This window comes from Corvus brachyrhynchos, unplaced genomic scaffold (genome assembly GCF_000691975.1).
Source record: "Corvus brachyrhynchos isolate BGI_N302 unplaced genomic scaffold, ASM69197v1 scaffold97, whole genome shotgun sequence".
Lineage (NCBI taxonomy): Eukaryota > Metazoa > Chordata > Aves > Passeriformes > Corvidae > Corvus > Corvus brachyrhynchos.
In genome coordinates, this window is record NW_008239758.1 from 4,952,270 (window position 1) to 4,976,469 (window position 24,200).

A 24,200-nucleotide genomic window follows, 5' to 3' on the forward strand; every position below is an offset into this window, starting at 1 on the left:
GAATGCAAATTGCCTTGCTGCTACATCCATCGTCCATTGTTCGAATTGCGCATGGATGGCACATTTATCTCAGAGATGTTATCAAATACTTTGATCTGAGGCATTTACATTGTTATAAGGAGATAACATGGTGTTACATTAGTAATGTTCCCATGGCTGGCGTAAATTACTATGTAATTTCCAAGAAACAGCCTGCAGGTACATAAATAAGCCATGTCATGTTTGAGTGTATTCATTTTGCATGACAAAAATCTTAAATTCACACTGTCCTTAAAACTTCAGGCAGGGTTACTGTTAAGAATAGCTCAAGTATAAGACTGGGTATAATTTTTGCATAGAGTTCCCCAGTCTTTGGTAGCACTCATGGGCAGTGTTGAATAGACATGAGCTCCTCCTTTTGGAGATGATCCTTTTTTCTGTTGGACCTCTTTTCATCTTGGCAGTGCTCACACCACACCATGTTGGCATAAACAAAGATCACTGCTTTTGTGGTAGGAGAAAGTCTGTCATCTTCTCTACCATGTGGGGGTGACTCATTGGCATATGAAAAGTCGCTTTCTTTAGGCTAAATGGACACAATAACAGAAAGAACAAAGGTGGTAGAAGTTCAGATATTTTGGAGTAGGGGTGTGTGTGGGTGCATGACTTGGTTCGTTTCCAGCTATACCTATTGAAAAGACTTAGACAACTTCTGGGGCAAGCAAGTGGTACATTTACTCAATAGGTACCAATTCCCATTTGTATCCTTGCCCATCAGAAGTATAAATGTGCTCTGATACTGGGTTTTTGCCCAAGGTAATACTGCTGATGAAAGTCCAGGCAGGTTGCAGTATTTGTTTACAGAAGTGTAGATACCTTGCACAACTTTGGAAGGGGTAAATCAGATAAAACTGTACTCCCTGTTTGCTTTTTATCACTACTCCTACAGAAGTTTAAAGAACACTTCGCCAGCAGCTTCATTTTCAGTGTGGTTTAGAGAGGCGTTGTGATTCACCAAGCTGGACATGGGTTTACTCATTTGTAATGTTATTTATTATTACTTAGGCCTGCTCTGAGAACTATGAGGGAAAAGCTAAGTTATCCCTCTGAAAAAGAGATTATTCTTAATGGGACACAAAAAAAAAAAAAAGGAAAAAAGACTGAGTTGAATATTTCCATATGGTAAAATTCTTGGAGGCATCTTTGAAGGGAAGCATGTGGCCAGGGATCTCAGCTGGAAGGCTTGGACCTGGAGCAAATATGCTTAACTGTTTATAACTGAACTACTGACTCGTAGTTGAAGGTGTGCAATAAATTATAAACAGCTTTTCTAACAATTCACCTGCGTGATGGAGAGGGAGTTTGGCATAAATATTTTTCTTGGCCAAAAAATGAAGTTTTGTTAGAAATTACGGCTCTGAATCTGCCTACTCTAATGGATTGGGACGTGCTTTTCTAAGAAATGCAAGAAATGGGATTATGTGTACAGACTTAATTCAGCCTCTTAATCTCTGTCAATTCTGCCTCGGTGTCAAGGTATGTTATCACACAGTCCTTGTCCCTCAGATGTGGACTCCCTCAAAGATGAACCCACACAAAATGCTCTGGGCTCTTTCAAAGAGGCAGAAGATGAACACTGCTCGCTGTTAACGATTGCCTTGCCACTAACGAGTATCAGCTCAGTCATTTGCTTTCTCCCTGCTCAGGTTAGAGCTGCAGGCTTCTTTGGTGTGCATTGTTCAAACCTTGGGATGGAGACGGAGATCTGCATTTCTGGATGGGCTGTTCATCACTACGCCATTCAGTGACTTAGAGATATTAAGTGGTGTTTGCTGATGGAGAAGCAGCAGAGGCTCGGGATCCTGTTGCAGCCTGAGTTGTGCAGAGGAGCTGCCCCCAGTGAATACAGACTCTTTTGCTTGCTTTTCCAACGTGAGGTTTTCTTCTCTGTTCCCTCCAAAACAATAATTTCCCAGATTTGTCTCAGTCTTGGGCTAGACCTCCTTTTCCAAGCTTTAATTTCTCTACCACCATAATGTCCCTTTCCATCTTTCTGCTGTGTGCCCAGCCTCTCTGAAACTCCCTCCTCAAGTGTCCTTCTCTGGCCTTTGTCACCATATTCCCCACTTCCTCCTGCTCTCAGTCCCAGTCTGTGATTTCAGGGGCAGCTGGGCCAGCGCAAATAGCTTCTCCTTGCCAAAAGGGAGGAGATCATGTGCTTTGTCTTCTTTCACTTTTCTGTTTCCAGACATACAAGATTCCCCATCCCAATTTACTCATTTCCTTCCCCACTGTGCTGGTTTCTTTCTCTTTTTCCTTGGCTTAGAAAAACTTCAGTTTCATAGTACTTTTTGTACTAAACAGTACAAAAGACATAGTTTTGTGGTATTTTCTTTTGGGCAGTGCCTGATTAAATAAGCTGCTGCCCTTTCTCCTCCTCTTGGTCCCCACCCCTCCTCTCCTGTGGCAGCACAGATGGCCCTGCAGCCATGTTGGGACCTACACTGGGAAACCAGTCTTGGTTAGGAGCAACCCAGCATCAGCAGCAGTCTCTTCTCAGACAGAGCCACCACACAGATCTGGACTGATGCAACTGAAGGGCTGGTAGGAAGCTGATGATGAGGGGTTGTGAAAATGGCTGTCATGCCAAAAATGTCTCAGTGAAACTTCAGTCATCATTTCCTTCCATGTTTCAGTTCCCAATCTTGCCGCAGTCAGCGGAATAGGAGCAGCCAGTGACATGAAAGTCTTTCAGAGTCCTCGCAGCTGAGACGGATCTGGCAAGAGGAGCTGAGCCTGCAGCTCCATGTGCTCTGTCTGTGCACCAATAAGGAGTTTTCCCTCCTCATGTTTTCAGCCTATTCCAGCTTCTCTCTGGTGAGCTGAATCAACTTGCTGCTCTGGGTGAAGAGTATTTTCCTCCTTTCCCCTCCCCTGTATTTTGTTGGGATGTTTTGCACCCAGGTGAGTGGATCCAGTATGCCATGTGGCCAGATCAGTGCCATGAGTGTGGGGAGGAGGGAAGGAGTAGTCAGGATGGAGGGAACATCTCCTGTGGCACAGGCTCCTAGGGAGAGTCATGGGGCCACCCTTGCAGATGTGACTCCAGTAGTGGTACAGGGAAGGGGCATCTTGAGAGAGCCCCAGAACTGCCCCTGACACGTCTCTCCTAAGCCTGTGCCAATGGCAGCTTTTCAGACATTTGCAGCATTGCATAAACCCAGCTCTGATGGATTTGAACAGGGCTAAAGCCACATCACCAGTGAGGGTACTACAAGCAACATTTCAAGTTCTTGCTGCAAGGCATGGAGCAGCAAAGCTTCTCCCTTTTTTGGTCCTTTTTTTTTTTTTTTTTTTTTTTTTGTTTGGCTAGCTTTGTTCTTGGAAACCTGTGAACCATTTTGCAGGAACAAAACAAACATAAACCCCCCACCCCCACCTCAGTTTGGCATAAGTACCTAAGCTGAAAAAATGTCAGCATTTGACAATATAGCATCTTATATGCAATGGGGAATGCTGAATAATCTTCTACTACTCGACTACAGCATAATACATTTTTTTGCTTCAAGAAATGAATGTATTAAGAACTTGAGTTGTATTTTGTAATTTAGTCTGGAGACTTCTGGCATTTTCAGCACTGAAAACTTCAGTGGCCTACTGATCACAGCATTTGTGTTGTAACTTCAAGATAATGAGTGAAATATTAACTAGATAATCCATGCTTTCAATAATGGTAAAAAATTTATTATGAAGAAAAAGGAAAGATCTGAATTTGAAGCAAAGTGAGGAAATACTAACATAAGTCTAGCAGCAACTTCTTGCACCCTTGTTTTCACATAACCTTTTGAATGTTGGCTTTTAAGGTTAAGGTAGTTTTATCTTTCTGCCCTTTTAATTTCCAGAACACTGTGAGACTTGCTGTAGCATAAATTACAACAACCTGCTGGTAGCAGAACCAGACAGAGACAGCTTTCCTGTGGGGTTCTCTTTGGTTTATAAGGGCTGTTTGTGCCAGGGAATGTGATCCTTTTGCAAGGAAAATTCTGGCTACCTCTAGGCTGCAGTTCCAAACCTCAGGTAGTTTGAAATTATTCCTGAGTGACCATTGACCCTATTTGAAACTTTGCCATCAGGATTTGCCCTGCAGAAGCATTTTTGCCTGCAGAAACCCTTTTTCACCTGTCTTTAAATTCCTGCTATTTATTCATGCATTCAAAGATTCTGCATTTGCTGCCGGCACTGATGGCCTTGTGAGGCCATCAGTATTCTTAGTTATTCCAAATTTTAGCACAGTTCTTCAGAAGTGTGACTGAATTGATGGCAGCACAGTCTTAAGAGGAATAGGTTTGACTTAGAAATGCAAAATAAAATGGGATTTTAGAAAAGGATCATGGGTTCCTCCCCCACCCCCCCAAAAAAATGCACTAGAAGTGAGAGGGTTTTGAAAGATGAGGTACATTAGAGTTTAGAAATAAGAAACACTGTGAGGAGGAAAGGCTATGGCTTGAAGCATAGGAAAGGTCTAATATCCTACTTCAGCTGCATTAGATGTTGTACAGCTGTCCATGAAGGCATAATGGGACCATACAAAATGATGCTAATCATTCTGAAAAAAGATGTGTAGTAAATAATGCTCAGAGGTAACTGGGAATATTTAAATGAGCTATATGCAAATAGGAATGTATCTGGAATAAATGAAATATGGGTACATGAAAAGCAGAGATGTTAAATGTTTCTGCTCAGGAAAAAAAAACAACCAAAAAAACCCACCCCAAACAAGATTGTAAAGTGATTGAAGGTACTATTAGATTTTCTTTTCCTCTGGGAGACTTGATTAAAACTTGTAGTACAAAATATGTCAAGGGATAGATTATGATTTAAAATCTTTTTACATTGGTCATAAAAAGAAAACCTGAAAGCATGGCACAATACAACATTGAAAATCAAGGCTTAGCTGCTAATGTAATTTATTTTTTAATGAAATGATTTAAGGATTGGAATGAACTTCTGTTTGGAGACAACGATCCATAGTATTTTTGATATGCAAAAGGAGAACAAAATTCAGTGCAAGTGAGGCATTAACATTCTGCTCATGAATCTTCCTGTGGAGAGAAAATCCTTCCCCTCCCAGTGCAGGATCTGGACATGCAATACAGCATCACATGTTTTACAAGAGTCAGGAAATCTCACAACTTGTAGCTGTGTAGCAATAACTGAAGTATCTTCCTACCTCTGCAGCTGCATTCCCCTGCTTATCCCCTCACAAACAGGTTCTGGTTTCTCTTTCCAGCAGGCATTTGGAGCATTCCTCTAAGCATCTAATTTTATTAGTATTAAGCCCTTGGCTCTGCTGCCATCCGACAGCTGTGAGTTGTGCTGGTTAGTTAGTTGTAATGTGAAATACTATGTTCCTTATTATATTAATATTATATTATGTTCCTGCGATGTGTGAAATATTATGTTCCTTGTATTCATTCTAAATTTGCTGCTTTCAGTTCAAGGGATACTTCATTTTTCCATGATGAGAAGTGACTAAGGATGTTTGATTTACGTTCTTTTTATTATTCATTGTTTACACTTTTACTATATCTATTGTATTCTTTTCTATCAAACTTTGACTGTTTTTTCTTGTAGAGAAGCTTTTCTAGTCCTGTAGGAGATCAGCCATTGCTCTTTCAACCTTTACAATCTCTCTGATGTTATTTTGGAAAAAAAGATGCCTGGGAGAAAATTTTATGCCCAGGTAAAGAAATACTGTGAAATACATGTAGTGCCACTGGAGATGTTAATTCTTTCTGTACATACCGTAGCACTGCTTTTCAAATCAGCTCACTGGACAGATCTCTTACTGGTTTCCACACAGGTATCCCACAATGACACATCATTACTAAAGGGCTTGTTCCAGTAGTAAAGATCCATAAAGTAGTTTTGTATTATTCCATCTAGCTTGTTCCTTAGCAGGTGGAGCTAGGAAAATACTTGCGTGGAGAGAAAAACATTTCAGGTGATAGCATGTTCCCTCAGGGTTTTTCTGTATCCCAGCCTTCAGCTGAAAGATGTATGTCTCCATCCTGGTGCTGGGGTTACTCTCCCCTGGAGCTGGTCTCAGCCCTTCCCCCTGAGGTCTGCACCAGCTTCCAGAACTCTCTGAAACAGCTTAATAATCAACACTCCATTTGCTAAGTGAAGGCAAACACTTTTAGCCGAGTTTCTCCCAGTGCTTCTGTTCAGAAACAGGTATGACACAATTACAGAGACTTTTTCTTTTGAAAGGCTTTTGAAAAAATGCTCTGAAATGCAAAAGTTCGTGTGTTTATGTGGTGTTGCTTTGTAATGCCCTTTGGTGTCCTTATGTCCTGAATTTCCCTCGTGCAGACTAAACCATGAGCACCATGTGGTTTAATTTTAATACCACCCATGCCCAGGTGTCCTGCAGTGAACCTGAAAGGCTGAGAGCTCTGGAACACTACAGCTTTTTGCTTTCATGAAGTTCATTAAGGCTTTAAAAGAGTGGTTTTCCTTGTAATCATCTTAAGTGTCACATCCACGTTTGCCTCCTTGCAGAAAACTCATCAAAACAACTGAAAAGATTACTTCTACTGTAATCAAATAAAGTTTGAAGAGAAGTGAAAGCAACATGGGCAGGGGCCTTGAAGTCACTGCAAGTGACTCTCGAGGGTTTTGTTTCAAAGAGGGCTAATTTTGCTCCAGTGAGTGTGAACAGTAACATTGTCCTTTATTTTCATACTGTTTCCTAGAGACAGGAGTCCTTGAAAGGCAGATAAGAGGTGAGATTAATTTCTGGAGTGTGGCAGGAGTCTGTACAACAACTCATGCAGAGGAAGTGCCAATGTGCAAGTATTTCTGCCTGTGGTAATTAATCCAAACTGACATCTTTGTCTCCTTTTATTTTCAATTTTTGGAAAGGAAGACCCAGCACCAAGCTCACCTCCGTGCCTTTCTGCACACGGTTTGGGGAACAGGAGTGGAAGCTTTTCCCTGCTGCCCAGCTGTGCTGAGCCCTCCTTGCAGCTGGCTGGTGCCAGAGGGGACGGTCCTGCTGCCTTTTTCTTGTGCCCAGCTCTGTGCTCCCCTCATCCCCTCATCCCAGGTACCATCTCTGGTACTTGCTGCTGAGCAGATCCAGCTCATTAATCTGGCAGAAATTTGGGACTTTTTTTTTCCCTCCTTTTTCCTAGGATTGGTGTTCTGCCAGCTTAGTGGGCTATTAAATCAGGTCAGCACTTTTCCAGCTATGAAAGATTTGTTTTTCTGGCACAGTTAATCCCTGCTAGTTTTGCTGAGGTTCAAAATATACGGTCATTCCCCTGGATGGTGGGAAACTCTTTGGACTGGCCCAGAGCCACTGGCTTTCAGGGAGCACGAGACTCATGCTGCTGTTTCATGGTGTAAGGATAGCTCTGGATCTTCATGTTTGGTGTCTTCTTTAACTCAGTCCCTGCTTGGGCTGGCTGTTGTGCATATGAGATGGAAATGAGGTTTTGGGGTGTAGATGAGGGCAAATTCCTGTCCATGGATGACATTAAGCCTTTTACCGGCAGGTGTCAGCGTTCCATACATTTACCATGGAGCATTGGTGTCATTTCGGCTGTTTTCCTACAATTAAAATCTTATCCAGGCATTGTACTCACGCACAGGAGAACAAATGCTCCAGCCTAATTTCCCATAAAAATCAGGGATTGAAGTGGGGGAGGCATAAGATTCCAGGGGAAACCAGATTTTTTAAACTCTGCAAGCTTAAAAAGATAAAAGAAAATCTTGTGATGGAAGAAGCAGGATTTCTCAGCTGCTGTGGTGTTAACACGTTTGACAGCAGCTGTGAAGGTGCCATCACCTCCCAGCCAGCTGACTCTGCATGTTCAATAAACCCTGCCTGTAAGCAGCCTGATACTCTCATCGAGTGGGGTCACTCCCCACAGGAGCCAGGTTTATGCTCTGACTTGGAAGCTGTTGTCCTACCTGTTTACATTTCACAAGCAATTCTGTGTATTTTATGATAGGCCACCTGCTGAGTGAGTCAAAGGGTATTGGAAATATTGATAGTGATGCATACAGTATTGAAAAAACCCCAGATGATTCACCTCTGTCTTATTTTGACTTAAAAATACCCAGACAGAAGTATGCAAAAGAGGACCAAGAGTGAAGAAATGAAGCAGTGCACATGCACGTGTATCCAGTGGGAGTATTTAAATGAGTGCTCAGGCAAACACTATGGAACTGTAGCTGATAAGACCATAAATTCCCATAAAAACACGTGAAGATACACAAAAATCCTTGTATTTTAGGCTGCAGCAGTATCCCCACATAAGCAGTTCAAGTATCAATGCCTTGTGAGTTTCTCTAAAGGAGCAGATTTGCAGTCAGCATTTGCTGATTTAACAAGATATGTTGATGTGCTGTAAAGTGGCTCTAATGCCATTTCTTCTCTGTTTGGAATTGCTCCTTGGTACATCTGGTTTCAGAGCATTTTGGTGGTTTAAAATCACAGGAGAATCCAGGTGCAAGCCTTGGAACCAAACATTTTTGATTGCCCATGTTTTCCCAATCAGACTGTGCTCATATATGAATATCAGAAACAGATTAAGTCATTTTTCACAGACTAATAACTGAGAAGTCCTAAGCTACTTTTTCCTTTGCTCTGAATTTGCAAAACCAGACATTTTGTGGGTGGCATTGAGTGATCGTGTTTTATTTACAGGGCTTACGCAGGCTTGATGAATAATAGTGAAATAGAAAAATACTTTTCAAATTTTCTTTTAGGTAGAACTCTGAAAATGAGACTCCAGTCCTCATCTTACTGTAAGTTAAACCTCAGGGGAAATGAGTGTGATGGTTATAGCCTCAAACAACCTTTCCACATTGTGAAACCAGCTAGAAACACAAGTCTTAGCCTTGTACAGTAGCTTCTCTGGTGACACATGAAAGGATATTTATCTGTGGAGCAGGATAGGTTTGTTTGAGCAGGGCTGACAAACTACAGCTGATGCTGTGCAGTGCACTCAGCTTTTCAGATGCATTGGCACTAAACCTGCAAGATTTTGGTTTAAACCGATTCAAAATCAGAGGTATTTACTTGAGCACAGCTCAGTAGCACAGGAGCTGATCAAGCAGCTTTATCATGTGTTTTTGAGGTTTAATAACGGGCGAGTGACTGGCACTCAGTTGTTTTAAACCTTTATGACTGATGGCTATCATGTAGCTTCTCGGGGAGGCGGATAAATATTTTATTATGCTGTAGTTCAGCAGGGCAAGTGTGAGCTGTGAAGACCAATGTTTCATGCTGACACAAAGCACTGACATGGATGAGCAGACAGATAAACGCTGAGTTGCTCAGTGCTTATTTGTAGATTCTGCTGATGGTTCTATTTTCTGCAAAATATTTTACTGAAGTAATAACAGAAGCTGTCTCTGTCATGCCAGCGGCTGGGATGCCAGGATTGCAGGGGAGATAGTCTGCTTGGCATCTCTATGGCTGTAAAAGGTGGGTTATGGGTGTACAAAATGTTCTTTAGAAGACAAAAGGAGACAAAACCTTCCCAGTGCCTGCAATTCCATACACAAGAATGAAAATAAAGCAATTACCCCTGGTGTTAAGAGCATTTCTCCCAGGAGGAGGCAAGGCCTTGAGGACCCCATGGTGTGTCCTGTAGCAGGAGGCCGTGGGAGGAGCCTGTGAGATTTAGGTGTGATACTTTGACTTTTGATTCCTTTGCTGGATAAAAATTAGTATCTCTGGCTCCTTCTGAAGCAACACCCTGAGATGAGCTCAGCTGGTCCAAGCATGGTGCCTATGATGCCAAGGTTGTGGGTTCAATCCCTTTGTGGGCTGCTCACTTAAGAGCTGGACTCAATAATTTTTGTGGGTCCCTTCCAACTCAGAGTATTCTGTGACAACAGATGTGTGTGAATAGGTAGAAAACAGTATGTCCTGCTGAGGTGATGTGGTAGTGCACATTTAAAGGTCTTCTCATAGGGGAAACACCTGGAGGAAGAGCTACTGACTGCAGTTTAAAATGAGCTGGTTTTTTACTCTGATATGAAACACAACTTTTCGTCCTGCTAGGTATCTGTTTGGGATCTTAAGGAGGCTACAGAGTGAGCACTCGAGGAGAGCTTTTTATGAACAACCAACACCACATATCTGCAAGAGAAAAGAATTCATGCTTCTCAAACTCGTGTCAGTAATATGGCGTATTTTTCCTGTAGTTCCAAAGGTGGGTGCAGAGAGGAGTCAATGGGGCAATGTCAATTTAGAGCAACTGAGGAGCTGATCTGTCTTGTTGTAACTTGGGTTTCCAAGGAGATGCGAATTCACACTGAGCTTCTGACACTGTGTCATGTAAGCAAATAAGAATTATCAGTCTAAAGTTTCCTTTCTTTTTAAGGGATTGCATTTGCATTTTAGCAGACTGGCTGGGGTCAAGGCAAGCAATGTTGCTGTTTATGTCTACAATCCTCTTTGTTACTGGATGTGCACCTCATTGGGTTTGGATGGGTGCCTTTTTTTCAAATGTTTATGAGTTGCAGCAAAGGGTAGTGTTTTTGTCTCCTTGGGCATATGACAGTATCTGTCTCCTCCAGGGCTCTGTGGGGAAAAGAACTTGTTTCGTCTGGGAGCAGTCCCAGCCCTTTGGGAACCATGCACCTTGGTTGGGTCTGGATCAGGTCTGTAAGTGAACAGATCTGGCATTTGCCTTTTTGATCTTATACCAAGAGACATGTAAGAGCAGAGATGCTGTGCTTGAAACCCAGGGCAGGTTTTTTCCAAAGGGCAGAAACCTTTTTATCTGGAAGGAAACAGTAAGCATTTGTAACCTCAGGAGTGATGTAGGGGCACCCAGAGTGTTCTAGGAGAAGCCATAAAGGGGAAGGGATTTGTTTTGCTGCAGCATAAGTGAATTACTTTTGTGGAGTTGTTTTCCCCGAGATCTGGTGATTAACTCAGACCACAGTGTTAGGTGCTGTGTAAATACAGAGCTAGATGGTGATCTGTGCCCTGTGGAGTATGTGTTGAAAGTGAACACCTACCCAAAAGGCCTAACTATGCTAATGCTGACAGTAATTAAAGTTGCAGTAATGACTCTGTCATTAATTAGAAGTTTCTGAGTCATTCCAATTCATTGGCTCATAACCCTGCACGTCACCAAGACTGATATTTAGATATTAGGATCAAGTGATTGAGTTACTTTTTTTCCTCTGTGCCAGGGTAGCAGATACAGAGGCAGCAGATGGTTACTGCACCCCTTTCATTCTGAAAAGTAAGGTTTTCCTGCAACAGGGTTTGCCTTTTAATCCATTGTGGTCTTTGCTAGGTCAGAAAAGGACCAAAGTTAAGTTTTCATTCCTTGTTATCACCAGCTTTCAATTACTTGTCAGCTCAGCAGAGATTTTGCACAGATCTGACGTTGTTGGTATGCACAGCAACGTGAACACTCCTTTCCTCTAAACAGAAAGCTGTTCTTGGCCTGGTTCTTCTGCTCCTGCACCTTATGTAATCATTTACATCTGAGCAAAGCACGAGCGAGGTGTGTGTGGAACAAAACCAACCACTGGAAAGCTCATTCTTGCCTGTGGTATCAGAATATGAGGATCCAGCCATCCTTGTGGTGATGGAGTAAACAATGCACAAACTTCTGTGCTTCAGGGGAAGCTCGAACTGCACAGCTGCTGCTGTGAGGAGCAGCAGCACTGACACAGAGCTGATCACTGTTGACCTCTTGTAGGCTCAGACGACATCTGTGCTGTGAGCATGGTTTGTGTGAGCACGTTGCCATTCTTTACAGCCACACAGGAGTTGCAGCAGCTCGGCCTCTGCCCCATCCTCTGTCAGTGCTTTTGAGGAGAGGATCAAAAGAGTCCTAGCTCCCACTTTGATGGGTCTCAAGCGCTTTGCAGTGCCCACAAAATAAGTGGCAGCAAGGGATGAGAAGTCGGGATGACAGAGTATTTCAGTTTCCGCTTCCATTAGGACTGTCAGGCTGTGCAGGGGGAGATGAGTGACCCCACACAGCGGGTGACAATGGGCTGGTGGAGCTCATTTGAACCTGGGAGGAGAGAGGCCATGCTGGCTGCTCCTTCTGAGGGCAGAACAAGTCCCTGGCACTCTTTACATGACCTGTATCTGTGCAGTTTGATGGACCCTTCTATAATTAACTATTGTCAAGAACACTTCTGAAAATGCCGGCTGGCATTTCAAATAGGAACATCAGATTAAGGAGAGGAGAGGTAATGAGGTGCAAGGAGAAAATCCTTCCCTGGGGAACAAATCAAACCTGATATCATCATGAAGGGTAATGAGAAATGCACTGCCAAACTGAGGTTCACTGTGGCTGCCTAGAGGAAATGAAACTGTGTATTCTTATTTAAAACACTGAGAGGGGATGCTAATGTTTTGGTCTGCTGGCTTAAGTCAGGGCATGTGCAGCTTGCACATCTGCCTCTTGCATGTAGTTTTGCCACACGTTTCCTGAGTCCTTAGGCCAGTCATTTCACTTCTCTGTGACATAAGGAATGTTTGCATCGATGGAAGGGAGTCAGCGCAAACAGAGTGTGCCTGTACACCCACAGGACAAGTTCAGAAGCTGTGACTGCATCTACGCTGCCAGACAACACAGGGCTAAGTGACACAGATGAGTCCCGTCCACACTGCACAGAGCTTGACCTCTCTGCTTTTGTCTGGAGGAGCCAGACCTGTGCTCTTCTGTCTTTACTGCACATGGCAGTCTTGTCCCCTGGAGCAGTCATGGGTGTCACCTGGGCTGGCAGTGCCAGACATTGTGCTGACAATTAAGGTATTGACCACCTGTGATCCTGTAAATCAGTTTGTTTTCTGTCTGTGCTGCATTTAGCAGTATAAATGAAGCCTGTGTGGCTGTGTCAGCATGGCTGTATGCCCACACTGATAGATAAGTCAGGGTGTATTATTTCACGCGTGGTGCTACACAGTTGAAGGAGCTGTAGCCACAAGAGCTTATGCCATAGATACATTATTAGGTGACTGTCATCATAATTAAAAACCTTACTGGTATACCCAGTAGCCTAAAGTGTGCAAGAACCACAGATATTCTCCACATAAAAGCTGGAGCAAAATGTTGCTTGAGACAGTGTTTTCAGCCTTTAGCAATTTGCAGACCACATGCAAGTTTTCCAGGAGAAGCATGCCTTGCCTGTAACAAAACTTTCGACTGTGGATGTGCTTTCCTGGGCTCCTTCATGTGGTCACAGGACCCTTGGGGATCCAAGAACCACCAGTTAATGTCTGCAGACACATTACAAGGAGAGGGGCAGAAGTAGATGTTGAATGTGAGGCTTCTTAACGTCTTTTGTGAGACGCTAAAACCCGACTCATGTTTGATACCCAAGTACCTGCTCTGTCTTCTCAGGGGCAAGGATGCAATTTCACACAGTGGTCTGTAAGAGCAAGGGCAGTAGGATGTGAGGACAGAGCAAGCCACAGTCCTGAGGGGCAGACAATAGTCCTGCAGTGCTGGAAGAGCTGGGGAGCATGAGGACCATGCCATGAGGAGCAAGAAATTCTTCTCCTCAGCTGCCATCCTGTTGATGTACCCTCATTGCTGATAGCAATCTTATGTATCTGCAATCTTGGTCTCATCTGTGTGTCACCTCTCTTCCTGTGACAGCTCTTCCCCCACACTGCCACAGATACCACAAGAGGTTTTGTTGCTCCCCAGGTTACATGTCAGGGAAACATTTACTCCATGCAGCTTTCTGCCATCCATTCTAGATCCTGATATAGGATTTGGGCCTAATGCTGCTTGAGCTGCCCTTGGGCTCCTTGCAGGGTTAGTTGTGTCATTTTTCTACCAAAAGTCTTGAATGACATTTTACTTAAATCTTGTGCAGTGTGAGTTGCATGGATATCAGATACTGCTGTGAGTCAGGGCAAGGCAGTCAGTATTACAGTGCTCCACAGAAGAAAAGTATAAAGGGTAACTATTACAGTATTTACAGCATAATAATATTGAGATTTGCATAAGCTTGTTTGAGTTCTTCAGCATAAAACCCCCATGATTATAGAGGAGCCAACTTGTTAAAAGAGTCCCTGTTTCTCCAGAGAACCCAGAAGAAAACACAGTGCTTTAATATATCTAAATTCACTTGAGGTGCCTGATGCTATCAGTTAAGTTCCATAGAAAATGTATTTCTTCTCTTCACTGTTTTTGCCATTTCCCTCTCTCCCTAGTGTTTCCCCTGACTGGTCTTCTTCCTGTCTCTAACACAAATGTAAGGAGAAATGGCACCGTTTTGCTCTGCAGATTTGCCCCCTGTGTGCATTCTTCCTGCCAGCAGCAGACTGCAAATGTTTCCTGCTTTTCGTCTTGAGAGGCACCTGGAGTGAAAACAGCTGAAACAGACTGTGAGGCAGAGTGGGTTTAGTTCTGTGCATCGTTACTGATTGGTACTTATTGGTTTTTGGGCCACCTGAATACCTACACAAGGCTGATGTGAGGCAGGTTGTGGAGAGAATAAGCAGGAGTAACTTGGGGAGGATTTGACCTGCAGAATCTATTCCTGACCTTGCTAATGGGGGCTGGTTTCTAGGTCCTAGTCCATAGGCCTGACAATTGACAAGAGAAAGATGTGACGTGGTATGTCCAGCATGATGTACATGATGGTACCATGAAAATGGCATCTGTTTTCAGGGAGACCATACTTCTGCCTTCAGGCCTTTTTCCCTTTGTTTGCCATTTGCTATTTCACTCATTTCACTGTCCTGTGAGTCAAAAGTTGACTGCAGTGTGGTAAAACGCCCTGACTCTTTTTTGTTTCAACCAGTATTATTCTGTGGTCTGTCCTTTGGCTGATTCTCTCCCCTTACTCCCCTGACCTCCTGATAAAAGCTGTGCTTCTTGACTGTACAATGCTGGATTTGCAAGATTGATGTTCTCTAAGCATTTCACACTGTGTTGCCTTGCATATTTTATATCAGTGTTCTAATTAAGACATCAGATCATGATGGATGAGTGTTCATGTCAGTGACTCTTCTCTAAACATTGAAGAGTAGAAGGAAATCTCCAGGAGCCTGGGAAGTGTGTGCAAATGAGTTGGTCTTATGTGAGCTGTAACATGCCCTTCCAGGCAGAGTTTGGAGTTGACATGTGGTCTCAGATGGGATTCCCTCTAAACTGAAAACCTCTGCTTTGCTCTGGCTTTTCCAGTACAAACTCCCACACATCTCCTTCAATGGTGGGCATCATCCCTCAGATAGATGTATTAAAAGCAGCTCAGCCCAAAATGGCAGGAAAGAGTAGGTGTGAACATGGAAAAGGCAGAAAAATACCTGAGCAGGTCCAAGGTGGTGAAGGAGCAGAGGCTGGTCACAGAAAAGCTGCTCAAAGCTAAGCACTGTTCTTGTAAGAAGGCAGAAGCAGTGGACTGAGACTGTGTATTTGCTTTCTTTCCAGACTCGTGTCAGCTGTCTCTTAGTCTGTGCTGCCTTTCCACTCCCTGCCCTTCTCTCCTTAAGTGTCTGTCTGCTACAGCAGCAAGAAATAAAGACTTTATTTGCATTTTGAAATGAATGAGTGGGATAGCTGTAACATGCCCTTCCAGGCAGAGTTTGGAGTTGACATGTGGTCTCAGATGGGATTCCCTCTAAACTGAAAACCTCTGCTTTGCTCTGGCTTTTCCAGTACAAACTCCCACACATCTCCTTCAATGGTGGGCATCATCCCTCAGATAGATGTATTAAAAGCAGCTCAGCCCAAAATGGCAGGAAAGAGTAGGTGTGAACATGGAAAAGGCAGAAAAATACCTGAGCAGGTCCAAGGTGGTGAAGGAGCAGAGGCTGGTCACAGAAAAGCTGCTCAAAGCTAAGCACTGTTCTTGTAAGAAGGCAGAAGCAGTGGACTGAGACTGTGTATTTGCTTTCTTTCCAGACTCGTGTCAGCTGTCTCTTAGTCTGTGCTGCCTTTCCACTCCCTGCCCTTCTCTCCTTAAGTGTCTGTCTGCTACAGCAGCAAGAAATAAAGACTTTATTTGCATTTTGAAAGGAATAAGTGGGATGTTCCTGAGTTCAGCAGTCAGCACCAGGCCAGCCCAGCTCTTTTGTTAAGAGGTTGTCCGTGCAAGACTTCTCACACAGAACATACCAGCCTTGCCTACATGACAGGGATGTGCATCAGCCTCCGTGCCTGGTGGTCACTCCTCATGGCAGACGGTTTCAGTGATGTGAATCAGCTCCTGAAACAAGTGTGCAGCCAAGTGTGAACTGGAGCTGGCTCCCTGGCATGGTGCCGATCCCCATCCCCTCACAGAGCGTGAGCAAAGCAGGAAATCTTGCCTTTTTCTCTGGAGCTGGTTGGTGGGGTCTTCTGTTAGAGTTTCACCAGCCAGTCCAGGTGATTAGCAGCTTATGCAGCTTCTTTCAATTTTTAAACTGATTTTGAGTTCCAATCAAGTGCAATCTCACAAAAATTCTGGAAGGAGGGATATTTAGGGCAGGGATGCAGAATGCCTGTGTGTGCTGCTTGAACAACAGTGAGAATTGCTGGAGGCCAAGGAAGAAAATCCTTTGGGAGAAAAGGAACCTGACATCACGAAGGGACAAGCCTTCAAATCTTCATCTTGATATAACAGGGCAAATACCCACTTTCAGAATATATTGTATTCAAGGCTTTTTGGTTTTGAAAAGTCAAGAGAAGGTCCATGGCATCTTACAGCAGTGTCAAGATGTCTCCCCTCTCTCCTACACAACTTCTTTCCATTCTTTTTTCCTTTTCTATTTTTGTGTCTGATGTTGAAGTTCATTTAATTTTCTGATTTCCTCCTGCATTTCATTTCCCTGAGTTCAGTCTCTGCCTGGATTTAGAGTCATAATCATTAGTATTTGGAAGTGTGGGGTTAAAATGATAAAATAAATTTGTTAAAATGTAGGGGTTTTTTTTCCATCCAGCTTTTCAAGATCTAATTATTTTTCAGCTGATCTAGTATGCAATTGATAAGATGAAAATGTAAATTTACACGTTTAGTATTCAAAGTATTTTTCATCTGATCAAAGAAAGGGAAGCATTTTACAAAACACAAAGCTTGCATTCTTGCAAATGTCTGAAGTTATGTGGTTGTAGTCAAGCCATCAGGAAATCCACAGGGCATCCACTAATGCTTATTTCATTTTTCTACAGGAGGTCTTGACCTTATCTTCATGCCAGGCCTTGGATTTGACAAAAAAGGCAACAGATTGGGAAGAGGGAAAGGATATTATGATACCTATCTTGAAAGATGTATGAAACATCCCCGTGGAAAGCCTTACACGATTGCTTTGGCTTTTAGAGAACAGATTTGTGAATCAGTGCCTGTGACAGAAAATGATGTTCCAATAGATGAAGTCCTTTATGAAGACTGCTGAAAGTGTTTTGTACCAACCCACCTTCAGAGCAACCAATCAAAGGTGTCAGATCCATCAATCATGTTTTTTTCTAATTGTCATATATGATTTTGGGACCAATAAAATACAATATTTGTGTTTGGGGAAAAAGAACTCAAAACCCACTGTAACTGTGGTAATAGTGGTGAGGATTGCATTGATTTGCTTCTAATTAGCAAATGTCTGGTGTGAATTCTTACTCTAGAATCAATACAAGCAAGAATGAGTGACTGGTTATTACAGTAAGGACCATTTCTTCTCATAATATTTTTGAGGTACAAGCTTCTTGATAGTAACAGTTTTATTATTCTGGTTTAAAAGTGAACTGTGTAGTAATGACAGTTCTTGATTCATTCTGGAATTAGATACTTGCAATGGCAAAAGTTCTTGGTACTTAAATATTGTGTGCATCCATGAGCAAAACAAGAAATTGATGGAGACATCTTAGAGTAACCTGGGGAAAAATGGTGATGGGAAAAAAGCCTTAATTAATTTTAATGACTGCTTACTTGGCTCTTTTCAGTTGTCTTAAAATAAAGGGAGTACCTGTTAATAAAAAAAGGTTGATGTCCCTAACTCCGGTATGTTCTTTCCTTTATCTGAATACGAGATTGTAATGTAGTCTCCATCTGGAGAGAGCTCTTTTTTGGTAAAATAGTATTCAAAATTACTTCAAGTTCTCTAATTTTGTACATAAGCCATTCATAATGTCCCAAAATACTGTGTGAAATATGGGTGCTGTGTTAAGTGATAAAGAGATGCTGAGAATTGCAGAGAGCAGATTTTATGGATTGAATAATTTTTTGGATGGAAGATTGATTGTTCTTTGGTTCTCCAGACAATCCAGAAGAAGATGGTGAGTTTCATCTGCACACTGTCCTCATAGTAATAAGACACAGTATTTCCAATCAGGATCAATCAAACTGTCAGAATTTTGTGTTCCTTCTTCAGTGCAACTTCACCTTTTCTATGCATATTTAACTCTTCCCTCAATCAATAGATCAGTGCGTTTATTTTCACCAAGATACTCTGTGTCATCATTAAAAAATCCATAAATTCTCAAGGACCAGCTGCAGAGTGGAATGACCTTAAGGCTTCCTCAACAACAACTGGTTTTGTGAGCAAAACCATGTCTGTAGTACATGGGAACCTTTTCATCTCTGAGTGCTTGTACTCGGTGCTATTTCCATTCTGCTAATACAGGAACTAATTAAACCCTCTGGCTCTGGGGTGGACATAAGCTTAGCAACTGAGGCCTCTGTGACCTGTGCTCCCTGGTGCTTCTCTGGCCTGTGTTAACCAAGGTCCATCTGGCCGGGCTGAAGGTCCCTTTGGTGCTGGCCTGCTGGGTGTCCCACCCATGTGTGCAGGAAAGCTGCAGCCCTGGCGAGGCAGCTGGTAGCACTTTGCAATATGGGCTGCTTAGTAAAACAGAGGTGATCAGACTTGGCCTTCCATCCCTTCCTTACCACACTGATGCACCCCACTAAACGAAAGGTGTGTCCATGGGTGCACAAAGCGTTGTGCAAGCAGAAATTGAGGCGCTGGTGCAGCCACTGGAGTGTCCTCCAGGTCCTCTCAGCTGTGAGCACTGCCAGCTGTACTGCCTCACACGAGGGAGACAGAGTCCTATCATTCCAGACTTTTGGGGGATAAAAGTGATGAGAAAATCAGACCATTTTTTTACCATCTCTGCCATGTCAATATTTTAATCCCTTCTTCATTTCTGGATTTCTGTTGGCACATGGAGAGCAACAAAACAAAACGATGGGGCAGGTTTTGCCTGTGGCAGGCCTGTTTCTGGGTTTGTCTGGAAAGCTGCTTGAGTTCACCTACCACATTAGGCTCAGCACTGGGCCATATGGCACGGCCTGCCACCAACATCAACAAAGCCATGCTGAAGCCAGTGCTTGTCACAGCAGAAACCTGGAACCTGCACCTGATACATCTTTTAAATGGTTATATTAGGTCCAACATGTTGCAGCCCTTTGGATTAGCTTTTGATCTTGCTGTCTGAACTTGGATTTATTCACTAGAATAAGGGCTGCTTGGCTTGTAGGTATTTCACTACGGATGATACCAGGTGAACAACTGTGTACAGAAAGGCCAGCATGGGGAAGAGGCTTCAGAGCCAGCCCTAACAGCTATACAGAAACGAAGGGCTGAGAGACAAGGACTCGGGTTTGTTGTGTGAGAGTTCAAAATAGGAGGGGGGGAAATGAAAGACAATATTTTGGATGCAAAATACAGGCCCTAATCCAGCACAGCCACAGACAGGCACCAAGCTTTGTCCTTGTGGGCTCACTGGAGTTGCTGGAACTAATTGGTGTAGAAAAAGCAAGCTGAGCTTTGAAGGTTTTCAAGACTTGAGGCAATGAATGTCCCCAAACCTCTTATGTCTCAGATCACTTTTCAGTACCTCGTGCAGCCATTCTCTCCCACTTTCCCTCCAAACTGCCCTTTTGGCTACAGCTGCAGTGTGAAAGGATGAGGAGACTATTTAATGTACTGTATCATTGGGAACAAGAGGAGCTGGTGCTTTGTTCCTTGCCAGCCTCTCCTGAGTCAGGAGTTGATTATTACAGGCTCATCAGCCAGGCTGGGGGAGCTGCAGGACCCTGGCTGATGCAGATAGCTCTTAACATTTAGCTGGTGGGGATAGTAAAACGATATTTATGTACATTGTCTTGAGAATCACGGAGCTAAATAAATGTGACAGTTTTCATTTGACATCCCCAGCCTTGCTGCTGTCGCTCAGGGCTTTTCTTTTTGCTACAGAACATGAAATCACTGTCAGTTTGATGGTATATAGCAGTGTTGCTGAAGCACAAAGGTTAGGGGTGTGGGGGGCGCGTCAGGATTATTTACGTTTGCTATGCATGAAGTGGCACTCGGGGAGCGAGGCAGGCTGCCAAGACAGGGAGCAGTCGGGGCTGTCTGGTTGCTCTCTTGTATCTCTCCATGGTGGATTGTCAGGGTAGGATTTATAAAAATTGCTTCAAAACAGTATCATCTTTCCTCAAATGGACGTGCCCCCGTCTGGCGCAGTGATTGCCATTATTGCTGTTCTCATGACAAAGCGTCTATCAATCTCCACTTTGTTTATAAACAAATCTGCCTGCCCTGCATAAGAAATAGATGGACTAAGGAAAAATACCATTACCAAAGGAATAAGTTAATTATATTTCAGGATCTCAGCGGGGAATGCTATCTCAAGCTATTCAGTAAGATCTGACCAGTGGAGTTATAATTAAAAAATGTCCCCAGGGAGGAACTTGTAAATTATTTACTGTAAAGGGCTTTTCCAGGCTCTTTTAGTTTAATTACACACTCTGGAAGAGAAAGACCTCAGAACCAAATTAACTAAGATGTTGAAATGGCTTTGTTAAAATCATGTTTACAGCTAAGCAAGTGGGTGACTGTGAGCAAGGTTCAAATATAGGACAAATCTTTGAAAACTGACATTACTCATGGTTTAAAAATCATACGGAAAGCACCAAAAAGTCTGTGCATAGAAAATGCAATCACTGGTTTTGTCCAGTATGCCCATTGGCCTCAGAAGGCTTAGTCCAGATCTGACAGTGCCTCATGGCCATTTCCTTTGTGGGAAGGGAAGTGACTTCTGTGGGATTTTCCATAGGGTACAGAGGAAACTGGTTGGACTTGATGATCTTACAGGTCTTTTCCAACCTGAACGATTCTATGAGTCCATGATTCTAAGCCCTAACAGAGGGAGATGAAAGATTAGAGGTGATGGAGAGGCAGAATAAGAGCATTCTGGGACGGTGTGAATTTTCCATCACTCTCTCACCATCTAGGACATTTTAACTCAAAACAGCCTGGTTAACCCTTAGTGGAAGGTGGGCTGAGTGTGTCCCTTGGTGCTGAGAGACAGGCAGATGGTGTCACCTTTTCAAACGTATGGGTGAAGGCAGCTGGCACGATCTCTGGTCAGATGTGGAGAATGGAAGTGAAGAAAGGTCCCCCTTCATCTCAACCACTGACTCATTGCTTGGCCAAGAAGGAGGCATTATCTAATATCTGTTTGCTAAGGCATAAGGCAGCCAGGAAAATACTCTATCTGCCTGCCTGTTGATGCCAAATTCTATGTATGTAATGGCCTTTCAGCTGCAGTTGCCCTTGAATTTGTTTCTTTCTTAAAAGCCCCACGTCTGCTGTGGCACCTTCACCAAAGAGCCAAGGGCTGCAGAGAGCAGCCAGGCAGGCACAGCTGCTGGGGCCCATATACATATATGGGCACTTCTCTTTACCCTGGGTCTCCTTTTTCTGTCAAATTTATTGCACTTACATGTCTTGCTTAGATGGAAATTGCCCCAGAGGTACAAATCTCTCTACCCCCTACTTGTGTACAGTCTTCAGCAGATGCCACATGATTGTAGCCTGAGGGTGCCTTATCACATCCTAAGCAATAAGTTCTCCACCTTCAGGCAAACTATCTGCAAATCTGGAGATGAAAGCAGCTTTAGTCGTTCATCAGGCAGATGAGATCTCTGCTTTTATTTTGTTATACTGTAAATCTGTTACTTAGTTTTCTAGTCTCTCTGAAAACTACTGAATCATAAAAATGCTTGTAGCAAATGCCAGCTTGTCTGTCACCAGTATAATGTGTTTTAAATGGCTTATCAGCTCCAAGATACAATACTTCGGGGATGATTTGGATATATAGTTTGGGAACAAAATACGTTGTCAGCTTTCAAATTGTCTTGATCAGGAGATTTTATGTTGTATTTTACTATAGTGCATCCAGTAGTACTTTGGGAGGAAAGAGAAGATATCCCTAAATTTCTGCAAATGTAGCCTTTTGATGGGGAAAACCACAGAAGATGAGTGGAGTAGGACAGAATGTAAAACAAAGGATTCTTCTTGAAAGGGCAGGGCTATAAGGTTTGGATATTCTCAGCAGAACTGCTGCCATTTAATTATTAGGAGTGGTGAGTCCATATTAACCTTCATGGAAAAGTACTGTAGGCTGTAATAAAGCTGAATACCTTTCTATAGCCTTTTGTTATCACCTTGTCAGATTTAATAAAATATTACCAACAAAAAAAGTTCTATTAGGATGGCTAAAAAATTACTGGAAAGGATCATTTCCCATTCAATAGTTTAGAATCACCACGTCCCCCCACAGAATATGGGTGTCCAAGTGGTAGAGCAGGTCACTGATCATTTCCCCTTGAATTATGGGGACTTCATTGTGCTCCTTATCTTTCTTCTAAAATGGGTACTGGCTAAACACTGGGTCTCATTTATAGAGGCAAAAAAGCCATTAGGTACCTCAGCCTTTTCCTCATCCTCTGTCACTAAGTTTCTCCTCACATCTGATAAAGAATGGACACTCTCCTCAGCCCTCCTTTCATTGCTAATGTATTTAGAGAAACATTTTATAGCGCCTTCCACAGCAATAACCAGGTTAAGCTCTAGTTGGGCTTTGGCCCCTCTGAATTTTCTCCCTGTAGAACCTCACAACATCCTGTAGTTCAGCCAGGCCAGTCTTCCCCACTGGCTCATCTTTTGGCACATGGAGGTGGCCTGTTCTGCACATTTAGGGTTTTTTTCTTGAAGAATATCCAGCCTTCCTGGACTCCTCTGCCCTTCAGGAACTGCCTCCCAAGGGACTCTGTCAACCAGGCTCCTAAAAGCAGGCCCAGGTCCAAGGCAACCATTCTGCTGACCCCACCATCCTTCTCCAAGAATTAGGAAACTATTGATAATTTTCTGATTGCTGTGCCCAAGGAAGCCTTGAACCATTTCTGTAATTCCTGGTGTGGGAAAAGCCCGTGGTACCCTGGGAATAACACTTTTGGAATGTACCAGCCCTTTAATACAGTCAAAAGTGAAAAACGTAGCAAGAAAAAACAGATAAATTTAACATGAAGCCAGAGCTGAGGCTGGAATTTGGGGAGGTTTAGATACAATCAAGTCATGCTGAAAAAAAGGAAAAAGAGATTAACCTCTGAGAACTGGATTGCATGACTTGGTGGGAGATGAAAGGCCTTAGCTCAGACTTCAGCAGTTTTGCAGCCACCCTCCTGGGGACGCCTTGCAGGAGTCAGCGGCCAGATGCAAACTGCCCCTGTACAGCCCTGATAAATCCTCTGCAAAGGCTAAAAAAAAGCAACTTCCACTTTACAAAGGCTGAAAAAGCAACTTTGCAGCTCGTTAGCTGGGAGACACTTGCTTCTCAGAGACTTCTCCTGCCTGGACTGGTAGGACTCTGATAGACTCCTGCGCTCTAACGCTGCCGGCCACGCTGCCGTGCCCCTAACACGGGACGCTCATGTATGAACACTGTTGTTGTAATAAATTAAGAGCACTGGGAAAGGCCCTGGAAGTTGGCCATAAATCTGGTGGCAAGTGCTGGCGAGCAGCAGGGGCTCGTCTGTACATCATTAATAAAGATGTTGAAGAGGCACAGGCGCTGTGTTGCTGGGGATGTTGTTGCTCAGGGCTCCACCGCAGCACAGCTGAGGTTTGGTACGCACAGGGCAATCAGTCAAAGACTCTTTGCTGGCTTAAAAACAATCCAGGTTAGTGTTGGTAGAAGCTGTTCTTGGTGATGAGGTTCTTGTTTTATTTAAAGAAAGAAAAGAAGTGTATTCCCATTTTTCAACACAACACAAATTCCTGGCGAAATTCCCCAGTTTATTGAGCAGGGCTGTGAACACTTAGTTTTGCGTAATTTGCACCAAAATTAAAGTGAGGTTTAAAGCTCTGTGTGACGCTGGTCTTGGCTTTGTAAGCACAATCTCCAGCACAACAGGCCTCTGGCTGGGATTAGTCCCAGCACAATGCA

At 43.3% G+C, this 24,200-nt stretch overlaps 1 protein-coding gene across 2 annotated transcripts in view; it reads left to right on the top strand.

The window, feature by feature from the left end:
* The window catches only part of MTHFS (5,10-methenyltetrahydrofolate synthetase (5-formyltetrahydrofolate cyclo-ligase)), a 23,876-nt gene extending 5,467 nt beyond the window's left edge, over nucleotides 1-18,409 (top strand). For both annotated transcript variants that reach the window (XM_017742710.1, XM_008640083.2), the window contains exon 3: nucleotides 17,145-18,409. In XM_017742710.1, coding sequence (XP_017598199.1) covers nucleotides 17,145-17,368 — 224 coding nt within the window. In that variant the 3' untranslated portion in view covers nucleotides 17,369-18,409. The remainder of the gene's footprint in view (nucleotides 1-17,144) is intronic.
* The last annotated feature ends 5,791 nt before the right edge of the window (nucleotides 18,410-24,200 follow it).